Below are 23,754 nucleotides of genomic sequence, written 5' to 3' on the forward strand. Positions count from 1 at the left end.
CGGTATCCCCTCCAGGGGCCAGCAGGTGGAGGCCCCTCTGTGTGACCCCTTGTCTGGGATAAAGGAAGCTCTGGCCAGGGGCCGTGAATCGGTTTTCTGGGTGCCAGGACCATACCAGAGGTCTGATGGGGTCTTGCTGCAGAGCACGCGCCGCAAGTCTCCACCAACAGACACACACGCTCCCCCAACACTCTCCAACCAAGAGACAGACCTCCCTGACCTTTCTGGGAATTTTCTGGGAGTCTTCTTGGATTGCCTCCCAAACACTCCAGGGCCGCTGTCCAACTCCCCATGTACCGTATGCTACTTCCTTATACACTTTTTTCTCTTTTTTTTTTTTTAAAGATTTTATTTATTTATCTGACAGACATAGAGACAGCCAGTGAGAGAGGGAACACAAGCAGCGGGAGTGGGAGAGGAAGAAGCAGGCTCCCAGCAGAGGAGCCTGATGTGGGGCTGGATCCCAGAACGCCGGGATCACGCCCTGAGCCGAAGGCAGACGTTTAACCGCTGTGCCACCCAGGCGCCCCCCACTTTTTTTCTCTTTAACAAAAGTTTCTTTCTGGACTCAGGCCAGTCCTGTTAGGCGTTCATACCCAAGCACATCTGCTCCTCCCCAAGCGCGGGGTGGGGCTTGGGACCAGCTAAAGGCCCCAAACATCTGTGGGTGTTGTGTCGAACCAGCCCAGCCTTGCCTAATTGTCACCTGCAGAGGCAGACTGCTGCGGAAAGCCATGTGACAGAAAGGGAGAGAGGCTCGTACTGCACCGGCAGCACCAAGTGCTCACCCACTTTGCTGCCTTCTCAAGAGTCTGCCAGCAGTCCTACCAGCCCAACCTCAGAGCTCAGCCATGTTAAGGAGAGGCTTCCAGGTGGCGGGAAGACTTAGCCAGCACAGAGTCCTTCCTGGTGTCCCCCAGGTCCTACCCAGACTCATCCTCACTTCAACATTCGGATCCTCCACGGACTCCCTGGTGAGTAAGTTCCCAGCTCGGCCAGGTAGGCGCCCTTCTCTTGGGGTCCTAGGGCATAAGGAGTACCCCAAATTTCCTCTTCCCAGATGATGGCTGGGGCAAGTGGGCAGTGTGTTGGGGAGCTACTGGATTTGGCAAAGGGAAGGTGCTCTTGGGATATCAAGTAGCCCAGATCAAGGGACCCCTGGCTGGCTTAGCTGGTTGTTCAGGTGACTCTGGATTTCAGGGTTGTGAGTTCGAGCCCCATGTTGGGCCTAAAGATAGGAAGGGAGAAAGGAAGAAAAATGAGGGAAGTGAGGGAAGAAGGAAGGCAAGAAGGGAGGGAGAAAGGGAAGGAAGGAAGGAAGGAAGGAAGGAAGGAAGGAAGGAAGGAAGGAAGGAAGGGAAAGAAAGAGGAGGGAGGGAGAGAGAAAGAGAGGAAGCAAGAAAGAGAAGAGGGAAGAAAGGAGGAAGGAAGGAAGGAAAGAAAAAGAAAGAGAAAGAAAGAAAGAAAGAAAAAAGAAAGAAAAGAAGAGAAAGAGAGGAAAGAAGGGAGGGAGGGAGGAAGACCAAGAAGCCCAGATCTAAAACCAAGACCACCAGGACACTTGCATCCTGGTCTGAATCTTGTGTGGCCACCAATGAGTCACTTTCCTCCTGTGGAACTCAGACCACTGGGACATGGCTAGATGGAGGACCCTGTGTGCGATTTGGCGAGCAGCCAGCCTTCTGCCCACAGTTGTGACTGATCCGTGAGTGTGTGATGCCACAGAGGGCTCACTTTTCCCAAAGATAATATCACACTTCTTCGGGCACCCAGAACATGTTTCAAAAGATCACCTTGCCTGGGCAGACCCACAGCTGTAGACAGAGCTGGAATAGCCCCTGAGGTAAGGGGGTGGTAACAATGGCCCTCAATGACTGGGTAGACAGTGTCTCAGGACAGGCTCTAGTCTGACCATCAGTTCTCACATTCACAAGCTTGGCAGCCTTGGCCATATTTCCTCAGTTTCCCCATCTGTACAGTGGGGCTTAGACTAGCAGTTCTTAGCCTCAAAGAACAGCTCACAGGTTTTTAAACAGGACAGTTGTAAGGCACACCACAGAGCAGTATGCCTCTACTTGTCAGCCCCGGTTCCTTTTTTTTCCTTCCTTTGCACTTTAGCGTCCTCTTGCCAGTCACCCACAGGTGTCCCCTAACCGTCTGCAAGGAAAACGGGCTGCTTCCTCTAAGTCAACACTGGTGGAAGGGCTTGAGGAGCCAAGAACCCAGGAGCAAACCACCTAGAGGTTCCACAGCCCAAGCAGCAGCCCCCGTCCCCCAGGAAGCTGTTTAATCTCCCTGATTTTTCCTGCACAGGTCTCAAGATTCTGTCTGGAGAAGACAGGTTTGAAGGATTATGCGCTTCCCAATGCCAGCTGGTGTCCAGACATGCTGAGCCTGTACCATGAATTGCAGGAGAAGACCAAGACTGATGGCTGGGTCAAACTGCCCTCTTTCAAGTCCAACAGAGACCACATCCAGGGGCTGAAGCTCCCATTGGGGTTAGCAGTGCCCTCAGGTAAGGCCTGGCCTGGAAGGGCCTATGGGCACATGTGCTCCCCATCCCCCAGGTGAGTTCAGCCAGTCCCCTTCTGTGCTGACTCTCATGGCCTCGGGAAGGAGATCCGCAAGCTCCCTTCCAGTTCTCAGCGGAAAGTTCTTTCTGTGTCTGACCTGCCTCTGATGCTGCAGCCCCAGGCCGGGAGAGGAGAAGGGAAAAGAATTCTGATCTCTGGTCCCCCTCCTCCCATCCAAGAGAACACAACCCAGTGTTGGCCTTTGCTCCCAGCCAAGAGCCACCCCCTGAGCACAGCCCCTCAGCCCCCCCCCCCCTTCTGCCTTCTCACGGGGTGTTCTTCCCATACTGTCAAGCCTTCTCCCAAGTCCTCCTCTCCACCCAGTGAAGGCCCTGGGGCCTGCCTCCCCCACCGCAGGCCTCGGCACACCATCCCTGCTCTACTGGGTCCATAGCCAGTCTCCCCAAACACCCACCAGATCAGATGGGTAGAACTTTCCACCTCCACTCTCCTCGTGTGTGTGGATGCGTGTGTGTGTGTGCACATGCCCATGGCTCACACACGTCCCTGTTTTCTTGTCTCTCTCATTCATATGTGTGGTTTTCCTGCCCACTGATGAATGGGTGGTACAGCAGGCAGATGACCTTTGCGTTTATGCCACAAAGCAGGGTCACCAAAATATTTTTTTTTCAAAGTATTTGGTATCCATCAAAAAAGGATGTAGTTGTTGTAGTAGTTGTCTTGGGGGGAAAATCAGAACTTTGGTGGACTTTTCTGCACTTATTTTACTGTGGCCTTTTTAAAAGCTTTTATTCTTAAGTAATCTCCACAGCCAGCATGGGGTGCAGACTCACCACCGCCTCAAGACCGGAGGCGCATGCTGTGCCACCTGAGCCAGCCAGGCGTCCCGATTTTACTGTTTAGTACTGTTTTTATTTTGAATTATACGTGAATTACATGTTACATTTTTTATTTCCACCGTTTAAGTTCTGTCGAAGTTTTGATCTGGCCATGAGCCTATCTCTGCCCCTCAGCCAGGGAACTTCCTGAGTGTTTCTCCCACCAGACTGGGGGCTCCCTGAGGAGAGGGCTGTGTCTCCGCTCTCAGATTGAACACTGCCTGAGGGCAGAGCCTGGGTGTCCTCCGGTTCCCTCCTGGACCCTGTGCCTGAGGCAGGGCTCCACCCCTCATGCTGAATGACTGGCCCTGCATCCCGACTGGCCCCATGCACTCACGCATGCCCTTCTCCAGCTGCAACACTGCCCATCTCTCCGTAGACGAAAGGGACTGGCGCATCTTCACCAGGTGCATCCAAGTGGAAGGACAAGGCTACGAGTATGTCATTTTTTTCCACCCATCCAAGAAGAAGTCCATCTGTCTTTTCCAACCTGGCCCCTACCTGGAGGGGGCCCCAGGGTAAGCCACAGGCAGGGCCTGGGTGGATGTCCTCGGCTGCTTCTTGGGCTCGGCTCAGCTGATGGATGAGCCACACACCAGGCCTCAGAGTCTGTACCTCTCCCTAAGGAGCTGGGTGGGGGTGGTGGGCACTGGGCTCCTGTCTCAACACCAGGCCTGGAGGGACCTTCTGGGTCATCTGGCCCAATCCCCGTTGTGCAGATAAGGAGAGCCTCCTTATGGAGGTCTGAGGTTTTTCCAGTAAGAAGGTGGTTTTAGAGGCCACTTTGAGAAAGGTGTTGTGAACTTGGAAGAGGACAAGATCTGGAGCCAGGCTTTCAGTCCTGCTGTGCCTTGCTGGCCTTGGAACCCTAAGCAAGCAGTTTAACCTCTGGCCTTCAGCCTTCTTATCTGAAACCTGGGGCAACAATATCCAGCTCCCAGAATGACTGAAAGATACGAAATATGGGACTATATGTATGTACTCACAAATCATATGGCACAATATAGCTATCAGACACCATCTCTCCAGACTTCATGTTCTGCCCAGGGGCAAACGGAGGCACAGAGGGGAAAGCTAGCACACAAAACCAAATCAGGTCGGGTTTCGAACCCAGGATCTGGGACTCCAATCCATTGGCTCTCCATTATACTCTGCTGCCTTCAAACTTGGGATGGGCCCAGGAAGGAACTCACACTAGGCAAATTTCACAAGGGAAATCAAGCTGGCCTTGAGCCTCTTGCCAAAGGCCACTGAGCCACCAAATCCATGGTTGTCTGTCTTCTCCTCCATCCCTGTTCCTTCTTTAGACAGTCACTGAAGGCAATTGGTGGTGCCAGAGTTCCTACAAGGGAGAAAGAAGGATGGGGAGCAGCTTTAGGGTCCCAAGGCCTGGGAGGGACTCAGCTGCAGTTAAATTCAGAGATCTTGATAGATGTCAGCACCTCCGCAGGTCATGGATTCAGACTGCAGCCTTTGGTCACTTTGGCCATCCCAAAGGCATCTTCCATGAGGACACTGATTTTCCAACTGATGAATCAGACACTGGAGGACTAGGTCAGAGCCTACACAGGTCAGGAATGCCCTTCATTCTGAAGAGGAAAACCCCAGAAGGCAAGGATGGGGGGTGAAGTGTAGCTGATTTTTGTTTTGTTTTGAACAGGAGAGTTAGAGGAGGACCATCCAACACTGAAGCCAGTGGTTGAGGGGTTCAGAGAAGAGATTAATACTGAATAGAAAGAAATACCCAGTTCAGTCTGTCTACTGTGCAGGGAGAAAAAACAGTTCTTGCCTACTATGTTTTTCTCTCCTGTGTGTCTCCTTGATTACTCACATCGGACACTTTACTTCTGATACTTCTCATCACCAAATGGGTGTAGGTTTTCCCAGGCAATTCTGTGACACCCACTGGCTGTCCTACAATTTAACTCCATTCTGACACCATCTGCCTGGAGACAGCATCCAATCCCTCAGGGTAAGGGCTCAGCCCACAAGACTGCCCCCACTTCAGACTCCAATAGCAAGTAGCAGGTCCTCAGGTTCCCACAACTTCTGTCTGACTTGGCTGTGTCGGGAAGCAAGAATTTCCTGTCCCCTTCAAGGTTCCTTCCAGCTGGACTAGGAATCAAATTGACATGTGACAGATTAACAGGAGAAAATCAAGTTTAGTAGTGTACATACAGGAAATCCACACGGACATGGAAATTCTGAAGACAGGCAAAATGAAGACTATATGTCATCTTGAACTAAGGAGCAGGGGGCAGGGGTTTGGGACTTCGAAGGGAAGGACTGCACTTCACGGGGCAATAAAAGGAAGAGCAGATGCTTGGTAATTAGATGCTTGCCCTGCCATATAGATGGGTCAGTCACTCAGGTAAAGTTTGTCTCTGGTAATAACATTTATTCTGGGAAAGACCCCCAATTTAAATTCTTCTATGTAGTGAAGGGAGGGGCAAAAGTTTCTCTTGACCCCACAGGGTCTCGATTGCCTTCAACTCAAAATAGTATTCATGCCAAAGTGGCCCATCTTAGGGCAGCTTGCCTTGGCCCCTACAGTTACAAATCAGTGGTTCTCACAACCCCCTCCTCATGTTCAATTACTTTGCTAGAGAGGCTTCCAGAACTCAGGGAAACACTTACATTTAGCAGTTTATTAAAGGATATGATAAAGGATATAGGAGAACAGCCAGATGAAGACACACGTAAGGCGAGGTCTGGGAGTGTCCCAAGCAGGCGCGCAGGAGCTTCTGTCCCTGTGGGGTCAGAGTGCATCACCCTCCCACTGTGCCTGTGTTTGCCAGCCTGGAAGCTCTCTGAACTCCATGCCACTAGGATTTTATGGAGGCTTCCTCATGCCAGCATGATCCATCGTATACTCCATTTCCAGCCCTTCTCCCTTTTCTAGAAGCTTCTAATCATGGCTTGGTCTTTCTGGGGACCAGTCCCCATCCAGGAGCCATCCAGGAGCCCGCCCAGAGTGACCTCAGTAGAACAAGACACTTCCATCATCCAGGAAGTTACGAGGGTTTCAACAGCGCTGTGCTGAATCCAGGGCAGAGACCAATGTATATTTTCTATCTTGTCACAAGTATCCACCCAGCCCGTAGGCAATGAAGAGGGATAGGCTGCTGGCTGGCTAAGAGCTGTCCTGCAAAATCCACATGCTTGCCAATGGGACCCCTGTCTGGCCAAGGAGGATAACAAGGGAAGAGCAGGTTTGGGGTTCTTTGGCACCAACTTCTTTTTCCCTCTTTCAAGCAATGTGTAAGTAGGGGGTTTTGTAAACATTACCCCATGTAATCTGATGAAATAGGAATTATTTTTATTCACAATTTATAGTGGAAAAACTTAGGCTCAGAAAAGCTTAGCAACTTAGCAGCTCAACAACCTAGCAACTTGATCAAGATCGAACAGGCAGTGAGAGGAGCATGGAGTCAAACCAGGGGAGTGTGGTTCCATGGCCCCCAGCTCTTTCCCCTCCTGGTGGTGGGAACAGGAGGGTAATCCACGCGGGCACAGCAGGGCAGCTGGCCTGGTCCATGGAGAATCATGCTTGTGAAGGTCAGAACATTGAATCTGTTTCATGTTCTCTGTGGTCTAGATCTGGGCACCCATCTATTTTCCCCAGCCTAACCAACAGCGAAGTGGCTTTGGCGTGAAGGTCAGTTTATGACCTTCTCTCGCTCTAAGTAAAGCAGGTGTTTGCAGCATCCCGCCGAAGGGGGCCCTGGGCTTTCTGCAGGCAGCACCGCCCAGGAGGCCATCCTGTTGGCACTATAGAGGGCATAAGTTACGGTTCACATTTACCTGCCTTGAAAACGTGGGCTCGGCACCAGCTGTAGTGATGGGTAGGGTGGGAGCTGACCCAAGGCCATGCCTCAGAGCCCAAGCTGAGAAGCACAGGGGCTTTGCCATCCCTGTATGAGCGCACCTTTCCCCATGATGGCATTTGCTGCCAGCAATTAGGTGATGAACCAGAAAAAAAATGTTTTTCCAGTAACTTTATCAGAAAAAAACAAAACACATTTTCCTGGTGAAATAAAACAATTATGTCAGGGAGTGCTTGCGCTGCTGAAGCCACGTGGGAGAAAAGCTGAAGTGACTCGGGCCAGTCTGATCAGCGGGCATCCTGCTCTGTTTCCTTTCCTCACCCGGAGAAAGGCAGAGGCAGGGCGGTTCCAGGTCAGGACCAGGGTGGGTGGCAGGGAGGCTTGCAGCCCAGGCCTAGCTCCTGCCCCACCCCCAGGTTTGCACACGGAGGGTCCCTGGCTGCCATGATGGACGAGACCTTCTCTAAAACTGCTTACCTGGCTGGACAGGGACTGCTCACAGTAAGCCTCAGCATCAGGTTCAAACAGTAAGTATGCATCCTTGGGGTATTGGCCAGAGTCATTCCCTTTTACCACTGAAGAGAGGCCATGCTCAGTGGTTGGGTGCGGGAGCCCTGTCTGCCGTTCGCCTTCCCCAGCCACTGCACAGCTGTCCCTCTAGTCCCGGCCAGAGCACAGCCTCTGCCGTCAGACTCTGGAAATGTGCAAATGCGCCCTGAGCGTCGAGGCAGAATGGGACGAAGAGAAGGCTGGGGAAACAGAGGGCTGAAGGGATGGTGGCCAGGGAGTCAGATGAGGGATGGGCTAAACCACCTCCTCTTCCAGCTTGATCCCTGTGGGCTCGCTGGCTGTACTGAACGTTGACGTGGAGAAGATCGAGGACCAGAAGGTTTACATGTCCTGCATCGCCCAGAGCAGGGACCAGCAGACAGTCTATGCCAAGTGCTCAGGTAAAGAGGTTCTCAGCCTCAGCCCCAGCCCCAGACTCTGTCCTGCCACCATCACCCACAGGACAAATGGAAGGAAGAATGCAGAGGATGCAGTCCCAAGCAGGGATCCAGCCTCTTAGAGTGGGGTTGGGCACCTGCTGTGGACTCCGATGAAGGAGAACCTGCCTAGGATTGTTTTCTAGGTATAAGTGGCCCGACCTGTTCCCCCAGGACAGGATCAGGCACCAGGTAATGGGATGCAAGTGCTCAGAGCCCCCCATCCAGCTCCTGCCGTCTCTGCCCTCGCTCCTGCCACTCAGTGTGCCCTTCTCCTGCAGGTGTTTTCCTTCAGCTGCAGCTGGAAAACGAATCACCCCAGTAACAGTCACTATGCCTTCCTGCGGCCTGCTCTGCCTATTTGGGACCCACTACAGAGCAAGGAGGGGTCCCCAGGAAGTGACTGGTGAGGTAAAGCAGAGGGTGCTTTCCTCTGAATAAACAGATTCCTGGCCTCATTCTCATGTTCAGACCTTCTGGAGCAGGAAGTCAGAATCCTGCCAGCACATCCCACACACTCCCTTTCCCATTCAGCACCAGGAGACCTGAGCAGCTGCAGGTGCCAGGCCCTGGGTGAGGAGCCAAGCACACAGTGAGGAAAGACTTTAAAGGGTGTAGCCTGATGGGGGGTGGCATGTGACATAAAGTTTTGTTTTTTAGAAAAATGACACTGGTGACAGTAAAGGGAGGGTCAGCAAGCCTGGAGGTGGGGACCCTGGTTAGGAGACCCCTGCACGGCCCCAGCTAGACATAGTAAGGGCCTGACATGTTGAAGATGAAAGAGATGGAACACGTCACAAACAAGAGTGTGGGACTCTGCCCCTAAATATATGTCGTGGATTTGTGAAGAGTCTTCCAGGGTGATGCCAAGTTTCCGGCCTAGGAATTGCAGGTGGCATTACCTGGAGTGCAGAGGAGCAGTTTTGAGGTGGGGGTGGATACTGAGCTGAGTTTCCCACCCATTGAGCTTGAAGGCCGTGGTACTTGAGTCACATGGCGAGCACCAGCAGGAACTTGGACTTGTGGTCTGGAGCTCGAGACTGATGACCCACTGACTCGGTCTGTGAGTCATCAATAGAAAAACGGACGTGGAACCACGGGAATGAAGTATACAGAGTGAAAGGAGGGGAAGGGGAAAAAACGAACGATAGGGATAGAGCCAAAGATAGAACTGCCAGTCACACTAAGGCTTAAAGTTGGGGCAAAGGACAAAAAGCCACTAGAGACCGAGGATAGGACAGGAATGACTATGTGGAAGAGGGAGAGGTCAGCTGTGTCAAATGCTAAAGAGAGGGCAAGACAGAGGAGGACTAAAAGCAGGCCTTTGCCTTCGGCGATGAGGAAGGCAAGGGTCTTCTTTGCCAGGTAGGAGCAAAATCCAGATTATGGTGAATGAAAAAAATGGTTGGGAATGACAAAGTGAATCTAGATGATTCTTTCTAGGAATGTTGTTTTTATTGATGATGTTATTTAAGGAAAGAGGGTTGACTATATTTATAAATTGCTTTGGAAGGAGCCAGCGGAGAGAGGCTGAAACTCTAGGAGGGAGAGAGCTGTCATCCCACAGAACAGCTCTCTGGTCTTAGAGACGGATCAGAAGCACGCGTGGGGACAGCGCCGGTGACTCTGACAGCGAACGCGGCAGGCGTGGAAGGGCGAGCGCACAGTGGGACGGGAGGCTGAGGGCGCTCAGGCCAGAGGACTTCAGCACCCTCGGTGAAATAGGAGGCAAGGCTCTCAGTGGGGAGAGAGGTCTGGAAGAAGGGTGTTGATTGCGATAGGCCACCGTGGGGGTCAGGTACACATGGGCCGAGGCACGCAGAAGGCCCGGCTGCCGGTGGAGAACGGGGGTCTGGAGTGCGCCGACGTGGGGTGAGGGGAAGGCATGAGCCAGCTGGCAAGACTGCAGGACAGCGGCCGGTAAGTCAGGCAAGGAAACAGTGGTAAAGGAGAAAAAAGAACATGTGCGCTGGCCCATTTTTAAGGAGGATCTGACATGAAGGAGAAGAATACCGACTGGAGGAGGCAGTTGTCATCCTGGAGCCGCCAGAGCCGCCTCTAAGCCTGCAGAGAAGTGGGAAACTGAGCAGCTCCTCAGGGCCAGGCGGGCTGCCATCAAAACGGAGTGGGTGCCGGCAATGCCCAGGAAGAGCTCAAGGACCTGAGAGGTTTTACCAAAGAACGGGAACTCCAAGGGGCACATCACAGAGGATTTTATTATTAGGTGTGGTAAAGCCAGATACCGAGACAGGTAACCCTTACATCTCCGAAGTATAACCCATATTTTAAATAGAGCGGACATAAAGCCCAGTTGTTGGTGTCTTGGACTCAACCAGAAATCTGGCTGACAACGCCTCTGCCGTCTTTACCACATGACTTCCCAAATCATCCTGGATGTTGGCATCCAGTTGCCAGATGAGAGAGGAGAGAATCACGAGGGAGGAGGTGTTTGGGGACCAAGCCTCAAAGCATTTCCATTGACCAGATCTTAGTCACAAGACCCCACTAAACAACAAAAGGAGGTTGGTTGGAAAATGCGGTCTAACTCTATGTTGGGGAAGAAAGGGAAAAGGGTTTGGTGACTAGCTGGCAACCACTGTCTCCGTTTGAGAGGAGGGTGGGCAGAGGAAGGAAGAGTCTATATCCAAACCCTTATCCTAGAAAGTGAAGAATTCAAGTTCAGGCCTAGGCTGAGGTTCCGGGAGCTGGGGCCCCCATCCTGGCACTTCTAACAGAAACAGGCACAGGGTGGAAATCTACAGAGGTGGGACGCTCTCAGGCAAGACCCCATAGTAGGGCTGGGAATGTCAGGCTTCACTGGATAAGGCCAGGAGGGCAGGCAGGGATATCGGTAAGGGAAATAAAGTCATCACCTGCTGGAACACTTCTCTAGACTTCTAAATGCTTCTCTTCTCCAGGAGGTCAAGTATGACAGCTTTCTAGGCAGAAAAGGGGAGTTGCTGCCTCCACACTTAAAAAACAATTCATCTGGAATGCAACTACTGTAAAGGTAGATGGACTGGAATCCAGGCAAATGTGGCAGCTTATTCTGCTTAAAGGAGAGGATAGGGCGCCTGGGTGGCTCAGTCAGTTAAGTGTCTGCCTTCGGCTCAGGTCATGATCCCAGAGTCCTGGGATCGAGTCCCACATTGGGCTCCCTGCTCAGCGGGGAGCCTGCTTCTCCCTCTCCTGCTCCCCCTGCTTGTGCGCTCACTGTCTCTCTCTCTGTCAAATAAATAAATCAATCTAAAAAAAAAAAAAGCAGAGGATAGGTTTTCTCCAGGTGCCTGAGTCAAGTGCCAAGAGAACCAAAGAGTGAATAATGCAATTTTAAGAACAACCAGTTCGAGAAAGCAGGAGATACTGATAGCTCATACGAGCTCCAAAAGAAAGGGCTCCAAGGCCTTCCTGAAACTACAGAGCTAGGTCATTTGTCAAAGGTCTTGGGTAAGGAGCCAGAGCCATAAGACACAGTATATCACCAACCCCATCACCTGCCAGTGCCCGCCCGCAATGGGCACTGTAGCAACTTACGCTACCTGAGGTCATGCTCAAGGCCACGGGACAGACAGCTCAGCAGACCCAAAAGCCCAGGGAGCCTTGTAGCAGTTGCCTGCCTACTCGGAGGAAAGTCCTGTCCCTTGCCTGCCTCTTCATCAGGCTTGAACCCAGGTGACTTCTGTAATGCCCAGTCCTCCAGGTGTCCCTCTACAATGGCACCAGCAGGAAGAAGGCAATCAGGGCCCTGGGTCACATGTGAAGGTCTGCAGGAGTGGCAGTGATGGTGCTGGAAGAGGTGAGCAGGCAGCACTCTGGGCCTCACTGGAGGGAGCAGTTCTGCTCCAATCCAAAGACCTCTAGGGTTCAAGAGAACAAACGATGCTCTTTGACATAGAAGATCTGGCTTCTAGCCTCAAGTCTGCTACTGTTTGGCACATCATTGCTTTCTGGGTCTGTTCCCTGCTCTATCAAAATGAAAGGACGGGTGAGTGACGTCTAAGTTCCTTCCAGGTCTGATTTCTTGTTCTCATTAAGTCAACTTGTGGTTACTCCGTGTGCCAGTCATTTGATTGATGGTTCTCAGATCCCTATTGCTCCCACACTCTCCTTAGATTGTGCAGGGCCACTGACCACAACCTACATTTCCCAGGTTCCTTTGTCACTGTCCTTGACAGGCTCAGGTGACAGATTGGAAGGTGGGAAGTAGCAAGAAGTTAGGGTAGTTCTCCCCTTCTCTTTGCTTTGAAAGGCAACTCAAATCGTGGCTGTGTCTCCACGCTTCCTGATCCTGCTAGACCATTTCACCAACCCATCGGCTCTTTCAACACCTTGTAACAAGTTTCCTGTGTCAAACTCCTTCTGTGGAACTGCCCAGGAGGAGCTGTTTTCCGCACCAGACCCTGACTGACGCAGCCAGGCTGTGGATTATCTATACTCAGTTCTCAGTCCCACCGCCGTGCGACCCAGGTGGTGCGCGCTCTTGTATGTGCCCTTGATTTTATCCACCAAGAGAAGGAAATGGAAAGAGAGGGAGCCAGAAAGTGAACTGTCAGCGACTGAGCACAGTCCTAAACCAAATCTCGGCCCATTTTCCCCCTACATCTGTACAAATGAACACAGCTGGAGAAAAATCTCCCAAGCAAGCTGTTTGGTCTCAGCATAAAGTCATGGCTGCTATCCTAGAGGCAAGCCTGCAATACTGCCCAGTAGCCACCTTGCGCTTCCCTAGAGCATTCACTCCCCTGTCCTCCTGGGTGACTGTTCCTTTCCTGGTCCTGTCTACTCAAACCCTAGAGTCACCTCCTCCTCCAACCACTATCCCTCTCAGCTGGTAACCTTGCATCCTGCTTCCTGAGCAATTAGAAGCACTCAGAGGGAACAAGTCCCCACCACCCACTCCTCCACCCTCTACCTCTACTCAGTTATTCTACCTTCCCTCCAATAACTGGGTGAACTGTCCACACAGTAGGCAAAGGACAACCCCCAGACTGATTTACCATGTCCAACACCTATTCTTTGTGTCTACTCCGGAAAAATGCTGCATTAATCCTCTTTTGTCTCTTCTACATTACCAATTCTCCCCTTTCTGTGAAATCTTTCCCATCAGCATACAAACATATCATTATTTCTGTGATCTAAATTTTTCTCTCTTGGGGCGCCTGGGTGGCTCAGTTGTTGGGCATCTGCCTTCAGCTCAGGGCGTGATCCCAGCGTCCTGGGATCGAGCCCCACATCAGGTTCCTCCGTGGGAAGCCTGCTTCTTCCTCTCCCACTCCCCCTGCCTGTGTTCCCTCTCTCACTGGCTGTCTCTCTCTCTGTCAAATAAATAAATAAAATCTTTTAAAAAAATTTTTTTCTCTCTTGGGGCACCTGGGTGGCTCAGTTGGTTAAGCGTCTGCCTTTAGCTCAGGTCATGATCCCGGGGTCCTGGGATTGAGTCTCACATCAGGCTCCCTGCATAGCAGGGAGTCTGCTTCTCCCTCTCCCTCTGACCCTCCTCCTGCTCATTCTCTCTCTCTCTCTCTCTCACAAATGAATACATTTTAAAAAAATTTCTTGGGGCACCTGGGTGGCTTAGTCAGTTTAGTGTCTGCCTTCGGCTCAGGTCATGATCCCAGGGTCCTGGGATCGAATCCTGCATCCAGCTCCTTGCTCAGTGGGGAGCCTGCTTCTCCCTCTGCCTGCCTCTCCCCCTGTTTGTGTTCTTTCTGATAAATAAATAAATAAATAAAATCTTTAAAAAAATAAAAAAATAAAAATTTCTCTCTTGATTCCACTTCCCACCTTGGCCACTGCCCCACTTCCCCCTGCTCTTTCAGCAAATTCTTCAAGAGAGGTATTTTGTTTTGTTTTGTTTTGTTTTTTGTCTCTTTCCCCTAATCTTTCTGCAGCCCACTTCCACCAAGCTTTGCTTCCACTACTGCACCGAAACTGCTCTTGGCAGAGTCACTGATGGCTTTGCATTGCTAAATCCAATGATCAATTCTCAGTCCTCACCTTACTGGATCTTGCCACGGCATCTGGCACAGCTGGTTCTCCTCCTCTCCCCTCTGACTGTTGGCATGCCCAGTGCCTGGGTGGCTCAGTCAGTTAAGTGTCTGCCTTCAGCTCAGGTCATGATCTGAGGGTCCTGGGATCGAGCCCCTCATCAGGCTCCCTGCTCCTCGGGGAGTCTGCTTCTCCCTCTTGAGCCTGGAGCCCAGGATCCTTACTCTTTTCTACCCATACTTCATCAAGGCTCTTGACTTTAAAGTCCATCTTCATTTCTCTTGTGCCCACACTTACATTTCCAGTCTGGACCTTTCCTCTGAGCTCCAGGTTCATATATGCAACCGCTTACTCAATGTCTCCATTTAGATGTCTGGCAGGCAAGTAAAACTTCATAGATCCAAAACTGAGCTCCTAATCTTTCCTCTTCTCAGCAAACAGTAACTCCATTCTTCCAGTTGCTCAGGCCAAAAACCTTGGATCATTCTTTCTCTTTAGACGGAGAGGATCCATTTATTGACTTGATCTTCAGAACAGATCTAGAAACTGGCTACTACAACCCTGATCTATGCCCCAATCATCTTGTGCAAAGATTATTTCAATAGTCTATCTGGTTTCTCTATTTATGCCCTTATCCCCTTCATTTTGTTCTCAACATAGTCACCAGAGCAACCCTTTTAATACATGGCAAGTCATATCACTCCTCAGCTCAAGTAAAAGCTAAAACTGTCACAGTGGCTACAAGTCCCTACAGCATCTGGCCCTGTTACGCCTCTGATTCCATCTCCCCTTCACTCCCTCTGTTCCAGCTGTGCGGACCAGTTTGCCTCCTTGAACACTCCAGGCATGCTTATGCCTGAGAGCCACTCATTGATGATTCCTTCTGCCTAGAATGTTTTCCCTCAGGAAACCTTCCTCTCTCCAAGTCATTACTGAAATGTTTCCTTCTCAAGGTGGCCATCGCTGACCACCCCATTTAAAACTGAGCGCTCCTCTATGATCCTTCCCTACTTTATTTTCTTCCCAACACTGCTTTCCTTCTCATAAACGGTACCTTTTTTTACTAATTTTTTTTGTGTCTGTTATCTTTCTTCCTCTGCTGAAGTATCAACTTCACCTGCCTAGGAGGTGTATCTGTTTTCTCACTGCTATAGCCTCCAGTCCAGCACAGCGCTTGGCACATTGTGGACAGTCTGCAACTCAATGAATGAACGAAGCCACAGAATCAAACTTCCCTGAATTCTACCCTACTTCTTTTTTTTTTTAAGATTTTATTTATTTGACAGAGAGAGATACAGCAAGAGAGGGAACACAAGCAGGCGGAGTGGGAGAGGGAGAAGCAGGCTTCCCGCTGAGCAGGGAGCCCGATGCCGGGCTCGATCCCAGGACCCTGAGATCATGACCTGAGCCGAAGGCAGATGCTTAATGACTGAGCCACCCAGGCACCGCTCTACCCTACTCTGGACTTCTTACTATAGAAGCCAAAAATGTCTTGTTGTCAAGTCAGATTGAGTTGGGGTTTCTGTTCTCTTGTGCTTTTAGCGGAAGTGAGCTGAACTGATGCCCATATGTTATCTCACTTAATCCTCAGACCAACTCTGAGAGTCAGGTATGTTTTTCTCCCTCTTCCAGATGGGAAAGGTGAACCCCAGAGAGACTAAGTTATGTGCCAGAGATCACACAGCTGGTAAACCCATCTGACTGATGCCAAAGCCTTGAGTTCTTGGCTGCAGCACTCCACACAGACCACACTCCCCAGGGCTGCGCTGCGTCAGCGCATGAGCCTGGAGGGCTTGAGGTCACCAGGGAGCTCCACAAAAGAAACACATGCTCTTCCAAAACTCTCAAGTAGCAGATGTCAAAATAACCATCTTGTTTCCTGCATCTTGCTGTCGTTCGCATGTTCACTGTCTGTCTCCCCCCTTAGCCTGCTCCCCGTTCTGCGCATCCCCAGCACCCAGCACAGTGAATGAATGAATAAATTGACTGAGGCATAATTTTGCTTCATGTCATTAACTCATTCAACAAATCTTGATTGAGCACCTGTCTTGTGCTAAGCACTGTCTTCATGATGCTTACAGTCTAAAAAGACATTAAATAGGGGCGCCTGGGTGGCACAGCGGTTAATCGTCTGCCTTCAGCTCAGGGCGTGATCCCGGTGTTATGGGATCGAGTCCCACATCAGGCTCCTCCGCTATGAGCCTGCTTCTTCCTCTCCCACTCCCCCTGCTTGTGTTCCCTCTCTCGCTGGCTGTCTCTCTTTGTCGAATAAATAAATAAAATCTTTAAAAAAAAAAAGACATTAAATAATCACATACAAAAATCACAGAGAAAAAAAAACAAACCTGTGACCAATGCCAGAAAGGAAAAGTATGGGGTGCTGTGAAAGTATACAACGGAAGCCCCTAATTTAGATGGGAGACTGTCAGTGAGGGCCACCAGATCTGAAGGATGAAAGGGGGGAGTCCTCCTAGGAGAGGAAACGGCCTATGCAAAGATCCTAAGGAGGAAATGAGCCTGATGCCTTTGAGAGATTGAGGGCCGGGGGCGCAGTTGAGGGTCTCATCTTGCCAGCGGTGGCCTGTGCTTCCTAGGATCTGCCTGCAGGGGAGGGGAAGGGAGGAGAGGTACCCTCCATGTTACAGTTTCACAGCCTTCTGCCAAAGACAAGGAGCACAGGCTAGCTGGAGCTTGACCCACGGATAGAAGCAGCTCTGTCCTCAGTCTTTATGTCCAGAAATCTGGATCCTGGTCACTTTTCCTTGAGCCAGTGTAGTTCAGAGAACTAGTCACTGCAAGTCACTGTGTCTGAGAGCTATTGTGATGGCTCCAGAACTGGCCAATGGGGGCCAAAGCAGGAGTCCAGCAAGGAGGGCAGAACATGCAGTTTGTGTGACCATGGCTATTGGTTTCACCTACCAGGGCTACAGTGGGGCCTGTGCAGCACAGATGGATGGAGGCCACTGCCCACTGACGACTTCCTTCTTCCCTGCAGCCCTCCTAGGGGGCCAGCAGAGGAGGCTGGAACCGGGACTGGCTTGCTGCTAGAAACCTGGAGGAAGGAGTTAAGAAGGCCGGGCTGATGACCGTGGAGACAGAGCTCTGTTTATCCAGGAAAAGAGGTCGTACGTAGGCAACGGAGGCCCCTGCCAGCTCCTCCCAGAAGGACTGGGCTGGGGGAGCAGGCTGGAGAGGAAGCTGCTCCCCTCCGGGCTCTGAACACCTGCCAGCCAGAGGCCAGGAACCAGCCACAGCCCACAGGTGAGGCCTGCACTCCGGGCATCTGACCGAGAGGGCCACGGGCTCGGACTCCCAGGCAGACGGTCGGAACTTCGCGGTCCCGCGGGTGGGGCCCCGCGTGTGGTGAGCGAGTGGCGGCAGAGCCTCTGGGAGCCGGCTCTGGGGGTGGCTGAGAATCAATACCGCCTTTGTGCTCAGTGGTTTCCTAGGGAGAGTAGTGGAGAGTGGGAGTGGCGGCCCAAAGGCCGGTCCCGCCCCGCAGACTCAGGATGCGGTGGGGCTGGGAGGCTGGAGCAGGACAACCAGGGCTTGGGGAGGAGGGCAGTCTGTGACCCCCAGAGGTGCGTCTCCTTGGACCGGCCCCGGGTGGTGTGCAGCAAGTCTGCTTCTGGCCTGGAGCCTCTCAGAGAGGAGAGGGAGGAGCAAGAGGAGGCAGGTGGGGCTAGGGCCGGAGGATGGCTCAGTCTGGAGAGGCTTGCTCAAGGCAGCCCGAGAGGCACCAGAGGAGACCTGCAGGAGAGTCTGAGTTCGGGATGGGCGAGAGAGAAGGGGATAAGTCGGCCTTGGGCCTCCGTGTCTCTTCGGGGGAGCAGGGTGTACCAGCACGGTTCGGAATCTGTGTCCGTGTTTGTGACTATAGACCTTCTGATACCCTGAGAACGCTCCTCCCTTCTAACAGTAGCCTAGAGTTCTAATGAGTGTGTGGGGACTTTGAACTCCTCAGTGATGGGCATCTTTAGCACTAATGGCAGAGTCTGAGATCTCGGAGGTCTAAGGCCTGCCTCTGAAAATGTGACTGTCCAGTGCCCTCCATTTCTCCCCAGGCCCCCAGGCTGCACCGCCCCTTGTTTTTCCTGCTCCGACGGGGGCCCGTGCGCCGGGGGCGAAGTGCGGGGCGAAGTGCGCTGTGGTGGACCAACCTATCACCCACCTCCGGCCCTCTTCTCTCCTCCGCAGGCCTCCACCGGGAACGCTGACTCTGCACCCTCTAGATCTCACGGAATTCGGACTTTCCCCACCCCCACCCCACTGCATGTGGCTTTTGGAGAAAGCCGGCTACAGGCTGGGGCCCCCGGAGTCCAGGCCCCGCTGGGCGCCGTCCAGCCTGCTCCCTAAGCGCCGAGCCCCGGGCCCGCCCGCGCGCGCCTGTCCCAACGTGCTCACTCCCGATAGCATCCCGCAGTTCTGCATCCCGCCTCGGCTCCCGGACGCCAGCGGCGCCGAGCCCCCGGCCGGGCGCAGCCTCCCCGCGGCCTGTTCGCTGCCGCACCTGGCAGGCCGCGAAGGCTGGGCCTTCCTGCCCGAGAGCCCGCACACGCGCCGGCGGGAGTCCCTGTTCCATCCGCCGCCCGTCGCCGCCGCCGCCGCCGGGGGGCTTTCCCCAGCGCACGCCCGGCTGCACGTCTCCGCCCCGGACCTGCGCCTCTGCCGGGCCCCCGACAGCGACACGGCCTCGTCCCCCGAGTCGTCGCCCTTCGGCTCGCCGCGGCCAGGCCCCGGCCGGCCCCGGCCGCACTCGCTGTCCCCGGAGGAGGCGAGCTCGGCCGACGGCAGCCCGCACGCGCAGCGCCGCGCCGGGCCGCCGGGGCCGCCGCTCTTCCACCTGGACTTCCTGTGCTGCCAGCTGAGGCCGACCAAGGAGAGCGTGCTGCGCCTCGGGCCCTGCGGCGGCCAGCTGCGCCTCTCCGCCGAGTACCAGGCCGGGCCCGGGCGGCTGCGCCTGCGCCTGGTGAGCGCCGAGGGCCTGCCGCGCTCGCGGCCCGGCCCCGGGAGCGGCGGCGGCGGCTGCTGCGTGGTGCTGAGGCTGCGGCCGCGCGTCCGGCCACGGGGCCAGAGGAGCCGCGTGGTCAGATGCAGCGCCAACCCCATCTTCAACGAGGACTTCTTCTTCGACGGGCTGGGCCCGCCAGACCTGGCCGCCCGCAGTCTGAGGGCCAAGGTGCTGGACAGGGGCGCAGGCTTCCGCAGAGACGTGCTGCTGGGGGAGTGTGAGACGCCCCTCATTGCCCTCCTGCCCCCCTTGGGTGGGGGATTAGGTCCGGGGACCTCCCTGGCGCCTGCCCATCTCAGCCTGTAGACTGAGAGACTGTCTCTTGCTCAAAGAGGTCTCCCCTAGGTCTGCAGTATTCATTCTTTTCATCTGCCCAGCCTGTATTTATTTTTGCTAATAAAATGTCCTTTCCCCTCGTTGGCACCCTACGCGCAGAACTGCAGCCTGCTCTCTTCCTTCTGCCTGTGCTGTACCAGGGATGGAAGAAGCTCATTCGCACTGAGCTGGAGCAGACGGCAAGTGGTGGTTCTCAAACTTGAGTGAGCGTTAGAATAATCAGACATCAGCAATCCTGGGCTCCATCCCCCAGAGACGCTGAAGCTAGGTAAATAGGTCTGGGCTGGGTAGGTCCTAGGGCCCTGTCCAAAAAGGCCTCCACCCCTTCAGGGGCCCTCCCATCACTGAGTCGCTCCAGAAAAAACCTCTGTGCCGGAAACCAACACCAGCCACCTTCCCCCAGGGGGCTCCTTGGGGCTGCACAGGGGAAATCAGCAGTCCCCCCTCATCTATCTCCTCATCTGTCCTGAGGAGAGATGACATTTCTGTGTCTTGAGAGTGAGTCAGGATATGTCAGCACACGGTGCTGAGTTAGGTGTCCTCTCTCTTGCCTATGCCTGTGTCACCCTAGGGGGCGAAGCTGCAGCCAAGAGTCTGAGAAGCACTTGGAGGAGAGAATGGTGGAGATAAAACGTTCCAAGGATTGAGATGGGGAGGGCGTCCTACCTGAGTGTGAAAGCTCCTCTCAAAGATGCCGGGAAAAGGCTACCGCAGTGAGTCGGGGGAGGGTGGGGAAGGAGATGGATAAATGTAGGTCAGATTGTGTTTACCTCCTACCTGAATGTCCCTGACGTCAGCAGTGACCTTCTTCTCTCTCTCTCTCTCTCTCTCTCTCCCTCTCTCTCCACCTTCCCTGGAGCTGGTTCCTGGTTGGCTCAAGCCAGGCTTAAAGGAAGAAAGGGGGGAGGGTGGGAGAGGAGGAGGACGGCACTGGGCCAATCCAGTTTCTTTCCCCCTTCGCCTGGGGCCCGTTCTCAGTTTCCTTGGTGCCTTGAACCAGGGACGGACCTGCGGGATCCTGATAAACCTCCGCCTGTGTGATGCTAACACAACACACACGTACTTGCCGTCAGATCGCTACGCCGCCGGCTCCCTCCCCGGTGAGGTACCCCCGCCAGCAGCCCCCGCCCAAGGCCAGGGAACGCTTGCTCCAGCTGTCCACCAGGTGGTAGCATTGACCAAACAATAATAAGAGCTAACACCTACAGGATTATCACCCAGCAAGAACTGTTCAACGACTTGTTAACTCATTGCTTCTTCCCAGCGACTCCCGGGAGGGCTAAGTACTATCGTTAGCCAATGTGACCTTGGGCTTTACTCCTATAGTGAGGACCAGGGCTAGGATTCGAACCCGGAGGGTCTGGCTCCAGAGTCCGGGCTTTTAATCCCCTCGCTATAATATCTCTAAGCGCCAGCTGCCACCTCCCACCCAGGTCACTCTGAAAGGGGTCTTCTCCTTCCCTAGAATGACAGCTCTCCCATTTTTCAGTCTGTGAAATCACCCATGGGTCTAGCTCTGTCCTTAACACTGTCCTACTTCAGCCCCAAATCCCCCCATCACAACCTTTGGTGAGCACCTGGATGTGATGCCCCCTTGAAAGTGCCTGGAAAGAAATGTAGAGGCCATCCAACTTTCATTCATGCTTTCCTGCAACACAAGGTAGGGAGGCCCCACTGAGGTGCCAGTGGTGGAAACAGACATAGGGGATCAGACAAGTTACAAAATGAAGAAGTAAAATGTAAAAAAAAAAGTTACTTGGTAATATGTTATGGAGAAAAAGAAAGCAGGAAGGGGCCTAGGAAAGGGGAGTCAAATAAAGAGAAGGGACGACTATAGAAATGGAAAGAGGGGCGCCTGGGTGGCACAGCGCTTAAGCGCCTGCCTTAGGCTCAGGGCGTGATCCCAGCGTTCTGGGATCGAGCCCCACATCAGGCTCCTCCGCTATGAGCCTGCTTCTTCCTCTCCCACTCCCCCTGCCTGTGTTCCCTCTCTCGCTGGCTGTCTCTATCTCTGTCGAATAAATAAATAAAATCTTTAAAAAAAAAAAAAAGAAATGGAAAGAGGTAGGCATGGGCCAAAACATCTTTTTTTTAACCATAGTACTTTGGACCAGGTCCTGTAGCTTACCTGTGTTATCCCAGTAATCATCACAACCACGCAGTAAGTTAGGTATTGTTATTCTACTGAGAGAGATCAGAGAGGTTAAGTAAAAATGCCTGGGAATGGCCCAGCTGCAAAGAAGGTTTAGGACCCTGGCTCCCCCAGATGCCCCACCCTACCCTGCTGCTCCGAGGGGGCTGTGAGGTGGGGACTAAAAGAGCAGCTCACTCAGGCCACAGCTGTGAGCTGTCCCCCTGTGCTGGAGGCCAGTGTCCCCAGAGGAACTTGCTAGTTAACTAAAGCCACAGAAACGTGCCCTGGGACAAATAAGGGACTAAGAACCCCTCCTGTGTGCACACAGCGGGGGGCCTCAAAGCCTGTTCACAGGACAGTTGCTATCATCCCCTTTTTACCCATGTGGTAATTGAAGACTAATAAATCGCAGGCTGTGTTCTTATCTAAGTCTTGTGGCTCCAAAAATGACAGCCCCTGCCTCACAGCACTCCTTGCTGTGTCCAGGCCCAAGTGACCACAGACATTAATTGACAGATGAGTGGAACAGGCAGGGTCACCATGGAAAGTTCAGGGCCAGGAGCTGGGGTCAAACTCCCAGTGTTCCCTCCACCCACGGTGGCCTTTGTGACACGAAGGGGGAGGGGTGGAGGCCACGGGCTCCACAGATGTTTGTAGAGCCTGGGTTGCACTTTTCCCTAATGGTTGAGGGAGGAGCTATAGCCCCTCCCTGGGTCGAGGCTTCCCCAGGCATGGACTGCCTAGAAAAGACCCAAGAAAAGTGGTCCTCATCGTTGAACTGGACTTGAATTGGACTTCCCAGAGGGGGTGACCCTTGAAGGATGGGGCTGGGGTATATGGGGCCTGCAGGCTGCCCAGGCCCCACATACTTTCCACCTTCACACCCCCAAGCCCTCCCTGGAAGGGCAGGCTTGCACTGAGCTTTAAGTGGTTTCTGTGGTTTACAGGGTGGGGAGGAAGGGAAAACAAGTCGGTGACTGCTCCAGAGTTCCAAGCCACCACCACCACCCTCTGCCCCCTCCAGGCTGCTTGTCCCCTGCTTTGAGATTCCCCAGTCTGATAAGGGAACTTGGGCACGTGGGGGTGAAATGATTTTCTGATCCCTATCAGCCTCTTCCTTGCATAAGAATTGTAAGAATGAATTTGAGGAGGAAAAAAAAACAAAAACAAACCACTGCCCCACTTTGAAAGGACTGATTCCTCCGGAAAAGGGTCTGTGATTGGAGCAGGAGGGAGGAAGATTAGGCATGAGGGGGGACTTCCAAAAGAATGATCACAGTACCTTCTTGCCCGAGGGAGGAAGAACCCCAGGCATCCATGCTTAGGACAGGGAAGGGGTAGAGACCCAAGAATGTCCAGGAGGCATGTGACTTGCTTAGGCCTAGAGGTCAGGACCCAGTCTTCCAAACCCCCAGTCACTTCCTCCCCACCCTGCACAGTGGCACGAGTGGTGTGGCTGGGAGAGGCAGCCATACCTGTTGTATCGGGGGTGGCCGGACCGCCTGGCATGGTGCCCACAACCGAGAGGTCAGAAAGGGCCCTGGGAGACCCAGAGTCACAGATGAAGAGAGGCACAGAAAATGGAGCCATAGACAGGGAGGGCGGGCAGGGAGAGACACAGAGAGAGTGCAAGCAAAGCCAATCATGGGGCTGGAAAGGGGAGAGCAGTACAACAGGACCCCAGTCCTCCCCTGCACCCCTATCCCTCTGCCTCTGGCTGGCTCTACTTGTCTGCCAGAGGGCACTAGGTGGGGTGGTGCTTTGGAGAGCATTGCCTTTTCATCCAAGCCTGCCCGAGAGGGAGAGACCCAAAACAGACCAGCATCATGTTCCGTGCAGAGACGTGTGGGCCACAGAGAGATAGATCGATGTGGGCCACATAGATGCATGGGCCATGCCTTTACCAAAAGGGTATGGCACAGATACACACCGTCGGAATTTTGGCACAGGAAGTTCCCCAAAAGTGGCCACTCCACTCTTCCTCACTCCCTATCCCCTTGCCCAGCATCCTAGGAAGTTGGGAAGTCCTTCTCTACTTCTAACCTTTGTTCCTCGAGCTG

The 23,754-nt window shown here is 53.3% G+C and overlaps 2 protein-coding genes across 3 annotated transcripts; both read left to right on the forward strand.

The window, feature by feature from the left end:
• Nucleotides 1–496: 496 nt before the first annotated feature.
• On the forward strand, nucleotides 497–8,683 carry THEM5 (thioesterase superfamily member 5). Of its 2 annotated transcripts, XM_008695639.2 has the most exons (6): nucleotides 497–974; nucleotides 2,314–2,515; nucleotides 3,792–3,930; nucleotides 7,656–7,766; nucleotides 8,065–8,189; nucleotides 8,507–8,683. In XM_008695639.2, the coding sequence occupies exons 1-6, from the start codon at nucleotides 852–854 to the stop codon at nucleotides 8,548–8,550; spliced, it is 744 nt and encodes a 247-aa protein (XP_008693861.2). In that variant the 5' UTR covers nucleotides 497–851; the 3' UTR covers nucleotides 8,551–8,683. The 2 variants fall into 2 exon arrangements, with proteins under 2 accessions (XP_008693861.2, XP_040482671.1); XM_040626737.1 differs by having other exon boundaries at nucleotides 8,065–8,683.
• A 9,692-nt stretch (nucleotides 8,684–18,375) lies between these two features.
• C2CD4D (C2 calcium dependent domain containing 4D) lies at nucleotides 18,376–19,530 on the forward strand. Its single transcript, XM_040626614.1, has one exon. It carries the CDS (start codon nucleotides 18,487–18,489, stop codon nucleotides 19,528–19,530), a length of 1,044 nt encoding a protein of 347 aa, XP_040482548.1. The 5' UTR covers nucleotides 18,376–18,486.
• Nucleotides 19,531–23,754: the final 4,224 nt, after the last annotated feature.

The sequence above is a fragment of the Ursus maritimus genome, unplaced genomic scaffold (assembly GCF_017311325.1).
Source record: "Ursus maritimus isolate PB19 unplaced genomic scaffold, ASM1731132v1 scaffold_12, whole genome shotgun sequence".
In the NCBI taxonomy this organism is placed as follows: Eukaryota; Metazoa; Chordata; class Mammalia; order Carnivora; family Ursidae; genus Ursus; species Ursus maritimus.

Bases quoted from the DNA above. Each gene is read 5' to 3' on its own strand.
- THEM5 (XM_040626737.1), top strand. From the start codon at position 852: ATGTTAAGGAGAGGCTTCCAGGTGGCGGGAAGACTTAGCCAGCACAGA. The intron at 2,516-3,791 runs GTAAGGCCTGGC...ATCTCTCCGTAG, and splicing joins GGGGTTAGCAGTGCCCTCAG to ACGAAAGGGACTGGCGCATC. The intron at 7,767-8,064 runs GTAAGTATGCAT...CTCCTCTTCCAG, and splicing joins CTCAGCATCAGGTTCAAACA to CTTGATCCCTGTGGGCTCGC.
- C2CD4D (XM_040626614.1), top strand. From the start codon at position 18,487: ATGTGGCTTTTGGAGAAAGCCGGCTACAGGCTGGGGCCCCCGGAGTCC.